Genomic DNA, 11,282 nt, shown 5'->3' with positions numbered 1-11,282 from the left:
AATGTGTGGCCCAAGACAACTCTTCTTCCAGTGTGGCCCAGAGACACCAAAAAATTGGACACCCCTCAGACCAAAGCCTAAGAATGTAGGCTGGCTATATAGCAAAAAGGGTATATGTGTGTATAGCAGATTTTACAAAGAATGAGATCAGGAAACTGAAAATGTTTCTATACTGGATGGAAATGTCAGGTAATAAGCAAAGCTCATCAGTTATTTCCCTCATGGCTGCAAAATAGATTCTTGAAGATGCAGTCAATGTGAACAAAAGCAGTCATGGAAAGAAACAATGATCCCAGCTTTTAGATGCAGAACATATGAGAGTTCTAGTAAGAGTACATATTCAGACTCCAAAAGAGATTCAATGGCAATGGCTTAATGTCTAGTTTTATTTACCCCTAGACCATAGCAAATTCTGCATAGAGGCACATCACACAAATCACTGCATCATTTAAGAAAGCTACACAGATTGTTAAGTAAGAAAACAAAAAGTATGTAAAATGATGAGGGGTTTGGTTCTTTAGTTGAGAAGCACAGATTTATGTTATGGAATTTTTTAAATGAAATTGTTAGGGACCATACATAGGGGGACCCAGTTGAACAGGACTGATTTTCATTCATTCATTCATTCAGTCATTCAACATTAATTAAGCTACAACTGCATATTCAACGCTGTATCAGACATGATGGGAAATACCAAAAACAGTTTCCATAAATAACTTACAATCCAGTTATAAAAATATGCCGTATATGAAAAAATTACAATTACATTACTGTCAAATGATGATGAAAACATCTACGGTCTATGAAGTACTTTTCTATGAGTCAGGTATGGTGCTAAGTGCTTTATATTCATTCTCTTAATCTTCATCGCCACCCTAGGCTGTAGGTGCTATTATTATCCCCATTTTACAGATGAAAATAGTGAACCTGAAACAGCTAAAACTGCATGCCTAAGCTCACACCACTTGTAAATGGCAGATCTGGAATTTAAACTCAATGTAAAGTCACTCCGAGACCTAAGCCCTTAGTAAAGAAATTGTTAAGGAAATTAAGAGAATGGGGAAGGCTAGCAGGAGGGAGGAGCTGTGGGGAAACTTAAAGGAAAGATAGGCTTCAGATAGGCAAGGAGGAGGAGGAAGGGCCTTGGGTCAAGAAGCGTACAACAAATGTATGGAGATTAACAATGGGCTTGTGGGAACAATGATTACATTAGCGGAGGTATCCAGTGCAATTCATATGGGGCCAGATTTTGGTGGAAAAGTGAATACTGGGCAGAAGATTGTGAAGTGCAGGTAACCGGGCCACAAGACACTAGTAAATTTCAAGTTGTAGGCCTACAGGAGATGAACTGCAGGCCCGGCCAGGTGAGCGGCGTCCAAGTGACCAGCAGTTGGACTGGGAGCCCTGAGGACCTCTGTTCCGGCTGCCCTCTTTTCTCTTCCCTACTGGTCCCCGGTACTCGACTTCCGCTCAGCTGCGGAGACTCTGCCAAGGGCAGGGCTACGTTCCGTTCCGGCCCGCAGAGGGGTGCTGGGGAGGCCGCAGTAGGCGGGTGTATTTCTGCCGCCGCCGGTGAGGTGGGCGGCTCAACCCCGGAGCCTCCTCCAGGCCGCCTAGTGCCCCGCCGGAAGCCCTCCTCTACCCCCACCCTCTAAGAGGGTTCCGTTCTGCCGGAGGGGCGGAGCAGACAGCCAGGGGAACAGGGCCGGAGGGCGGGACCACGAGCTCGACTGTGAGCTCCCCTCGGGAAGGCGGGGCCGCTGGCTACGGAAGGAGTTTGGGGAGGTGTGGGCCCCTAGCGGAGCGGTCGCCTACCTGCTCCTCGGGCCTGGCTCAGCGGGTTCCGCTCCGCGCCGAGGGCGGAGCTGGAGGCGGGGCCACAGGCGGGGCCGGAGCTCGAGGTGTCTGTGCCGGGCAGGTCTGTGTCTGCAGCCTGCCCCAGAGTCGGCGGCCGGTGGGGAAGTGAGGGTCTCGGGGAGACAAACTGGTTCCCGCCCGGAGGAGCCGGGTTCTCCGGTGCTCCAGCGGACCACCCCTTTTTCCTTCCCCCTCTGGCCGCAGCTCCGAGGGTTCCGTTCTGTGGCGGGGGCGGGACCGGGGCGGGACTGCGACTGGGCCGCAGTATTCGGGTAGGATAGGGTTGGGGGGGGGGGGTTCTCCCTGGGGCCTCCGCACTGTCGCCGGAAGAAAAAAAAAAAGGCTCCGCGTGGGTACGGTCTCCCCACGCTTGGAACCCAGTTTGCCGTTTCTGCCGCCAGAGCGCCAGCCCTGTCCCCGCCCCCGATCCTTGCAGTTGTACGAAACTCTTGCTTGGCTTGTTTTCCAATCTTAGTTTGATGCTATCGTTTCTGGAAGCCCCTACCTACCACCGCCGGGCACCTTCCCGAGAACTGTCCGAGATTGTGAGTGTTTGGGAACCAGGAACGTTTGGCAGCCGTAGCCCGCGCGTCCCACCTCCACGCACCAAATCGGGCACCGCTGCCCTGGGAGCATCGTGGAGATGAGGAGCAGAAGCAATTCCGGAGTCCGTTTGGACGGTTACGCGCGGCTGGTTCAGCAAACCATCCTGTGTTACCAGGTAAGGGGGGACCATCCCAAGCTGCCCCATCGTGATTCGCATTCTATTATCCAGTGCCCTCTTATATCCTGAGACTTTGCAGTTAAGAGGCTTCCTGTTTAAATGCAGCCCTGCTGGCCTGTGATTACCAACCCTCCTCCAGTCCCGCCCCCCCACCCCCATCTTCTACGAGTTGGGGCACCGAAGGGCTGTGGGGCTACTCTTCACAGAATTTTTTGTCCACTGTTTGGGATCAAAAACAGAAAGAGCCGCCTGGGTGCCCTGGGTACAAAATGCGTCTTTTTGTATTGACTCTGCTTCTTTTGGATGGGAAAGGAGGTGTGTGTAACAGAGCCCACTGAATGAGGACGATGAACTCGGGACTGCGAGGACAGTACACAGGAGTGAAGAAGCTCCTGAGATTTGCATCTCACTCTGGAATGTGGGGCGACTGCTGCTTTCCCTCCCATGGATCACCTTGTTAGAGGCCCACCTGTGAGGAGGGCCTTAGGGCTTACTCTGGTTGCTATTTTACAGATGAGACAACCTGCAGGCCAAAGGGTTATTGCATGTACTAGGGTCAGACTCAAATGCAGGTCTTCTGTGCCCAAGTTCCAGGGGACCTGTGAAGCTGCCCATGTGATCTGAAGTATGAGTTTGCCTGCTATTTTGTAGTACTGGGCTAAAGTTATATGTGGGCCCATCATATAACATAACTGGACTATTTTTATTCCTAGTGAAGAGAGCAGCTATGTGGCTTGCTCTCAATCAACAGCAACTATTTATAGGACCTGCTGTCAGAGAAGGCACTAGCATTCTATGGTTAGATGCCTGGCCTGCAAGTTGGAAGCCATGGTCACTCCTAAGCCACTAACGACTTTTTCTTCTTAGCCAACTTCTCAGCCTTGTTTCCTCATTCTGGAAACATTTGTTGTGTACCTACTATACACAAGGCACTCTGTCAGGTTGGGCTTGTACAGAAGAATAAATGATTGTGATATAGTGAGATTTATGCATAAGATACAGGTTCAGAATCCATTCTCTGAAACCTCTGGGGCCAGATGTGGTTTGCAAGTCAGAAATGTTGGGATTTTTAGAAAGATAATATACATATATATTCTTCAATAACTACAGTAGAGTCTGGGCAGCACCCCTTAATCAAACACATTATTATTTACACATCAGAATGAATATTCACACTGAGGAAAGTAAAGACTGAAAATAGTTTCACATCATTTAGGTTATCTTTTGTTACCAAATGAGCTTGCTGCAAACTCATGAAAACACTTTAAATTTTCAGAGTTTACTGGCTTTTGAAATTGTACAGTAAGGATTATGGCTCTTATTTTGGAAGGTTAGCTCAGTTTGGGGAGCAGGGGAGGAATCCTGGAAGAGATGATGTTCAAGTTGAGAACTGAAAGAGTAAGCAGGTGAATGGAGGTTATTCTTTTGCCTTCCTCTTTGGAATATATTATAATTACATCTGCAAAGTTTTAAAATCCAAGTTGAAAGGACGTTCCCTTCATTACTGTGATGGATGGGGCTTTAAGGCAAAATGATAAAGCTTGATTCTTGTGTCACACCTGGGTTTAAATCACTAGCTCTGCTTTGAACAAGTGACATGTACTTGACCTCTCTGAGTCCATGCCCTCATCTGTAAAATGGGAATAAAAACACCTGCCTCCACTGAAGTATTATGCAGGAAGAAATAGTGCCTAGTATATTGCCTGGCACCATAGTAGGCAATTGGTTAATTGTGGGTGCTGTTGATGGTGGTATGACTGATATAAGCCACACATACCCAGGCCACATGTCCTTGCCTTACCATCCTGCCCCATGATGCTCCCTTTCCCAAAAACCCTTATCCAGCTACTAATTGTGTTCAGGTCTTTGAATGTAATTATGTCTTCCATTGATGTGATAAGATCCTTAAGCATAGAGACCTCATTAGTCTTGTTCCTTTTGCATCAAGCAGTGCTCCAAGCAAATGCAAGTTACCCTTAAGTCCTTGTTGATAACATACTTCCTGCAGGCTCTCAGCTATCCAAGTATTGATCCAGGCTTGCAGTCCCTGAGGAGCAAAAGAACTATCATCTCATTAAAGCAAATCTGCAATGTTGGACTTTCCTCTCTAACATTTTAATGATTAAATAGTTGTCTGAGCCTTTAGTTGTATTTATTTTGGGGGTAGTTGGTGAGAAGCTTTCGTGTGTGCCCTCTTTTCCCCTTCCTGGCTGCACTGTCAGGCTCTGCTGGCTAACCAGAATACTCCCAAGTATGATTCTGCTGGGAAATCCCATGAGCCTGCACGTGTAGAATCCTACTCCTTCCCACCCATCCCCATCCCACACCCATCCTGCCCCAACAACTAGTCTTCACAGTTGTAGAACCCTAACCAATTCAGGGCTTTATCATCTTTTCTGAGTGATCTTAGGCATGTCACTTAACTACTCTGTAAAAATGGATGAGTAATTTTATGTTATCTATATTTTACAACAATAAAAAATGAATTAAAAATGGTTTCTAAAGTTTATGCTGTATCTCCCCATGTACAGTAGATATGTGCAGATGTTTATGAAGCATTTTTCAGTATCAGTTGGTATAAGCTCTGAGCTCTGTTTCTGATTTGCTTTTTAAATCAAGATCAACTTATGTTGATTTCACTTGTTAGAAATCATTCAGCGTTAATATGTCAAATTCATAAATGTCCTTTTGTTAGAGGCAATAGTTTGTTCATATCAGCTAGCATGTCAACCAATTCATTTTCCTATATCTGTGAAGAACTCTTCCCATCAGCCATTTGCCAAATATACTTGCTGCTAAATATTATTTGAATTTGCAAGCAAAGAAGGAAAGAGCTATGTTTATAAAAGGTCCTTTTGCAGGTTTGATTTTATACAGTGAGAGAGAACAAATATGTGCTCTAGAAAGTATCTTAAAAAAATAAATTCCTAGATTTCCTTGGGCCCAGATAGGAAATACTAACTTTGTACATTTCTTCAATATCAGCTCTGTTGGAAGGCTCATTCATAAAAGTGTTAAGTACAAAGTGGTAATAAGAGAATATGGACCAGAAAGAAAAGTAATGGTCAAGACAGTGTTCACTGTAACTGAGGATTATTTGGTATAAAAAGCAGATAATTCAGATCAGGACAGTAACTAAATAATGCCATTTAGCAGCAGTAGAATTTAAAATGAGAAGAATGGGATAATGGAAAAATAGTAATAATAAAAAATATAATTAAATACTGAAAAGTAATAACATGGCAAGAGAATAGGATGAAACTGGAGTTAAAGCACTCTAAGGCCCTAATCACATTAAGAAGAAGGATAGAAGCATTATATATTCTAAGTCAGGAGTTCATGTGTAAGCATTAACATTAAAGTAATATAAGTGGAATATATAACTTAAAACAATGGAGGAACAAAGACAATTTGATAACTACAAGACAACAAAGGAAAAAAGTGCTTGGGGAGAAGAAGTTAAAAAAAACATAGTAAATGTAGAGGACAAAACAAGATGCAAATAAGTCCAAATATCTTAATATAATAAATGTAAAAAATTAGACAGATAATAGGAATTACTTGAAAAATTTAAAAGATACATGGGGTTTATAAGAGAACCTTAAACAGGATACTGAAAGGTTGCAAGTAATGTAGTGGGACAAGATATACCAGGCAAATGCTAACCAAAAAGAAATTGTAATTATACTAATATGAAACAGTAGATTTTGAAGTTTAAAATATATATTATTTGGAATAGAAATGTTATTACTAAATGATAAAAGGATAATTCACCAAGAAAGTAATAAAGCAATTTTAAACCCACAGAATACCAACAACATAGCTTCAAAATGTGTAAAGCAAAACTTGACCTAATTGCCATAATTATAGCAGAAGGTTTTTTTAAAGATTTTTATTTTATTTTTAGACAGAAAGGAAGGGAAGGAAAAAGAGAGGGAGAGAATGATCAATGTGTGGTTGCCTGTAGCATGCCCCCTACTGGGGACCTGGTCAGCAACCCAGGCACGTGCCCTGACTGGAAATTGAACTGGCGACCCTTTCGTTTGCAGGCTGGTGCTCAGTCCACTGAGCCACACCAGCCAGGGCTATAGTGGGATTTTTTTTAACTACCCTCACTCAGATACTAATAGGTCAAGCAGAGAAATAACTAGGACATAGAAAATTTGAGCACCATTAGGAACAAACTTCATCAAGTGTACATACATAGAACTGTGCTCTACCAATAGAAAATAGTAATTTTTCAGCCTTGCAAAGTATATTTTTAAAAAATTAATGACAAATTAGGGTATAAAGTATCAAAAATACTGAAAAATCAGCTTTATACACATCACATTTTTTGCCAAAATGCAAGAAAATTAGCAATGACAAAGAATTGCTAAAGCCCCCTTCCCCCAGAATATGTTTGGAATGTAACTTAAGCCCACTTCTAAATATATGTAAATAGATCATAGATACACATGCGTCATGGATCCATGAAGAAATTACAATGGAAATTATCAAATACCTAGAGCTGAGTAACAAGCATTCCAAACACAAATTTATGGAATATAGCTAAAGTGGGATTTGAAGAGAAATTTATATCCTGAAATTTACATACTAGAAAAGAAGATTTAAAAATTAATGAACTCAAGATTGAGAAAAGGACAGAGTGCATACAAGGAAATAGAAGAAAGGAATGATAAGATAGGAATAATTAATGTAATATAAAACATATTGACAAAATCAAAAGCTCTTTTTAGAAAAGAGTAATAAATAGGTAAACTGGCCACACAATGGGAGAGGAGGGACAAATAAATAGTATAGGAGAAAATGGAAAAATATAATAAATAATTTTAGGCAGTCAATTTGAAAATGTAAATGGTCAGTTTTCTAGATAAATGTTACCACCATTAACTCAAGAAAAAATAAAGTCCTAATTAGGCCTATAATACAGGTGGCAAACACTAGGCCCATGGGCCAAATCTGGCCCTTCACCTTGTTTTATCCCTCCCAGCACCTTGTTTCTACCCGGTGGCAGCACTGAGCTCTCGCTTAACTGTTAAGGAGTAGTTACATTTATACAGTCCTAAAATTACATTCAGCCTTTTGAGGGCAACCACGAGGCTGATGTGGCCCCAGTGAAAATGAGTTTGACACCCCTGACCTATAACCATCAAAGACATCGAGTAAAAAAAAAGTCCTAGTCCAAAATGGGTTTACAGACTAGAACTAAGGAACATTTAGAAGTTTATTTATTCACTTATCATTGAGGGTGAAGGAATTTGGCCTTTATTCTAAGTGGGAAGAGAAGCCAAGAGAGATTTTTGAGCAGACAAGTGACATGTGAATAATGCTTGAGAAGAATCCCTTGTGAGGAAGGGGGAAAAATGCCCCTTTTCCTGTTTTGGTTCTTTTTGGCTGATTTGACTTGATTTGACTCACATCAACAGGAGGCAGATTGGCAAGAAAATATCAAATTTAAGCTCTTGCCTATGGGAACCCTACATACATGAGCAGGTCAGAGACGCCACATGCAAGAACAATTCAGGGACAGAAAGGGGGGTTGAGCTATATAAGACCCCTGAGCTAAGGATTAGGTAAGGTGCCTTGGGGGCTTCAAAAGATTATTGCAGGATAAGAAGAGCAGTAAATAGTAAATTAGTAAACTGCCCTGTAGAGCTAAGCACCCATCTTCTTCCCCTATGCCCGTGAGACAGACGTGGCTTTTAGCCTCTTCATAGACTTGATCACCCTCTGGGTGCATTGCAAGTAGTGAATGTCCCTTTTAGAACCTGGTGCTTGTCAGTGACAAAGTATATCACATGCACTCTGCCAGACTGGCGGTTCAGTGAAACTCTCATTTCCCTTGTTCTGAAAACTCTGCTTCCATTAACACAGCATTGGCTTTTGGCATCCACTCACATGCTGTTGGTATGTTGCTGTTAAAACTTGCAGTCAGTGTTGTACAGTTGAAATTTCTTGTGCCTAAGTATTGGGACAAGATGTGGCTGGGTTACAGGGTAGCTGCTGGGATGGGAGACTGGGGCTGACTTGGAAAAGAGAAGAGATTCTGTTCAAAGTTTTGTTAGAGCCCTGGGGGCAGAAGTGTATGTGTGTGTAGTGAGCTGAGTCAACTCAAAAGTGTGGAAGTATGACTAATAGAGTTAGTCCAGCAGACGTTGACCAAACAGGTGAGCCCAATAAATACATTCTTGTTGAATTCTGTCTAGTTTGTTTTGACCTATTGTTCAAGTCCAAAAGCATCCTACTGTTTTCACATTGGCTCAGCATCCACTTTGCAGCCTATGTATGCACCTTCTTCTATACCTACACACCCTCTAAGGAGTAGTAAATGTCACCATGTCAGTATCTTTGCCCTCTTCTGTTGTTAAGGTCTGCCCCCATCTCTTGCTTGCTCTGAGAATCATTTTCATATTGCCATCAGCCAAGAAGATTGTGTATATGCTGTTTCTTGAGCTGGTGTGATGAAGACTTTAGCTTTTTAAAAATTTTTCAAGGAGATAATAATAATGTTGAATATTTTTTTATAAACTACACAAACACACCATCCTAGGTAGTCACGAATCCTGTCTTCTCCAGGCACCCTCTGTCACTGTATCCTTACCCCTGTCAAGTCCACTGCCCCACCATCTGCCTTCTCAAACCTCACCTCTGCCCTGTGAGGTTACTATTCACTATTTCACCCATCTCTTCTCTTAGTCTAGAAATAAGTCATTTCCTGTGTTTGAAGCAGCTCCCTATTTTATTCACTTTTTAATGTTTAAAGCAAAAATGAGGCTTTACCTCCTGTTTGAACCATTCCCAAGGTTCATGCTGCGCATGCCTGATTTGCTTCTTCAGGATTTCCTGAAGATTGAACAGAAGAATGTTGTGCAGAATAATAGAACAAGCATTCTTAAAGGGAAAATTATTCATAGTAGCTATGCATAATACAAATATAGATAGGTAATATATACAAACATAGATAGTTCATACTGTAATTCAGTAAAACTATAACCTTAATATATATTTGTTCACTTACCTATTTAACACCTAACTAAGCCAGGACCTTGAGCTATAGTGGTGAATCAAAAAGGCAGGCTTTGCCCTTAGGAAGTTTAAAGCATGGAAACAATACTTAAGATTGTGCCAAACCAGAGATTGCAAAGTATGTCCCAGTACATAATCATTTCAATTTGTATGAATCACATAAAAATGGAACTTCCCATATCTTCTGACATAATACGTTGTTTTTATAGACTTAAAGAGAGAAGCAAGTCCTATTCAGCTCGGGATGCTCTAACAAAATACCACAGACTGGGTGGCTCAAACAACAGAAATTTATTTCTCACAGTTCTGGAGGCTGGGAAGTCTGAGATCAGGGTGCCAGCACAGTCAGTTTCGGGTGAGAGCCCTCTTCTGGGTTGCAGACAGCTGACTTCTTGTTGCATTCTCAAGTGGCAGGAGAAGAGCAAGCGGGCCCTCTGGCCTTTTCTTACAAGCGCATCAATCCCATTCATGAGTGCTCTGCCTTCATGACCTAATTACCTCCCAAAGGCATCACCTCCTAATACCACCACGGTAGGAATTAGGTTTCAACATATGATTTTTGGGAGACAAAAACACTCACTTTATGGCAGTAAATATTCCTTAAGCTGAGTGCAGTAGCACCCCAATTTAAAATGGCCCTGACTGGTGTGGCTCAGTTGGGCATCGTCTGCAACATGACAGGTCACCAGTTCAATTCCTGGTCAGGGCACATGCCTGGGTTGCGGGTTCGGTCCCAGGTGGGGGCACGTGGAAGAGACAACTAATCCATGTTTCTTTCTCACAAAGATGTTTCTCTTCATCTCTCTTCCTCTCCTTTCCCTTGTCTCTAAAAATAAGTGAAATCTTTAAAAAAAATAAAATGGCTTGCGTACACACTTTTGAATGTAGGGATTGCCAAAACACTAGACTGCCTCTCTGGAGTAGAGCAAACGGCTCAGACAGTCTAGCTTGGGTGGCGAACTAATCCACTTCAACAGTTAAGGCCAAACTAAAGAGTAAAAGAGGTAACTTTCCGTTAACAGGACAGTGACATTTCATAATCCAAACCACACTTGGCGCTATGTGCAAGTGGTCACTGCTGTGTCATCGGAAGGCTGTTTATCTCAGTGGACTCACAGTTCATGGGTACACCGGGAAGGGACTGACTCCTTTCCCTGGATGTCCTGATGATTTCCCGTCCTGGGGTTAGTCATCTGGCACCAGAACAGATAAAGATGCTTGTGTTATACACTGTTGGTGCATAGTGATTGTTTGAAAGAACTCCGTTAGTCCACTATCGGTATAAGACTTTTTCCTTCACTCAGCCATCCTAGACTTCAGTTCTGGTTGACTTTAAAATCATTGATTTGTAGTTGCTGGCTGTAGAACTATGTCGATACACTGAATGTCATTGCCCTCTGAGGGTAGTTATCCATTGAGTTTTAGATGTTTTTGAAGAGGGCATAGATTAAAGGAGAGAGTTGAATATTTAATTCATTAGCTAGGGCCATTTGAAACTCTGCCAACGTTTCTCTACCTAATAACCTTGGCAGTATCACTTTGAAAGTACCAATAGACTTCTTTCATGAGCCTCTTGTAAATAATTCGGTGCCCTTTTTTAAGCTGGCAAGGCTCTGATTGTTATAATGTTTTTTCTTAGATACATATTTTTGCTCATTTTCAGGAAAAGGTA

The 11,282-nt window shown here is 42.3% G+C and overlaps 1 protein-coding gene across 6 annotated transcripts in view; it reads left to right on the top strand.

Moving 5' to 3' along the window:
• Positions 1-1,558: 1,558 nt before the first annotated feature.
• The window catches only part of PHKA2 (phosphorylase kinase regulatory subunit alpha 2), a 63,455-nt gene continuing 53,731 nt past the window's right edge, over positions 1,559-11,282 (top strand). For 4 of the 6 annotated variants that reach the window (XM_036016938.1, XM_028522399.2, XM_036016939.1 and 1 more), the window contains exon 1: positions 2,246-2,578. In XM_036016938.1, coding sequence (XP_035872831.1) covers positions 2,501-2,578 — 78 coding nt within the window. In that variant the 5' untranslated portion in view covers positions 2,246-2,500. Of the gene's footprint in view, positions 1,963-2,245; positions 2,579-11,282 lie in introns of those variants that run through there. The other 2 variants (XM_036016937.1, XM_036016936.1) reach the window with 2 other exon arrangements.

The sequence above is a fragment of the Phyllostomus discolor genome, chromosome X, assembly GCF_004126475.2.
Source record: "Phyllostomus discolor isolate MPI-MPIP mPhyDis1 chromosome X, mPhyDis1.pri.v3, whole genome shotgun sequence".
NCBI lineage: Eukaryota > Metazoa > Chordata > Mammalia > Chiroptera > Phyllostomidae > Phyllostomus > Phyllostomus discolor.
The sequence above is the reverse complement of the archived record's forward strand: the minus strand, read 5'-3'. Positions and strand labels throughout refer to the sequence as shown.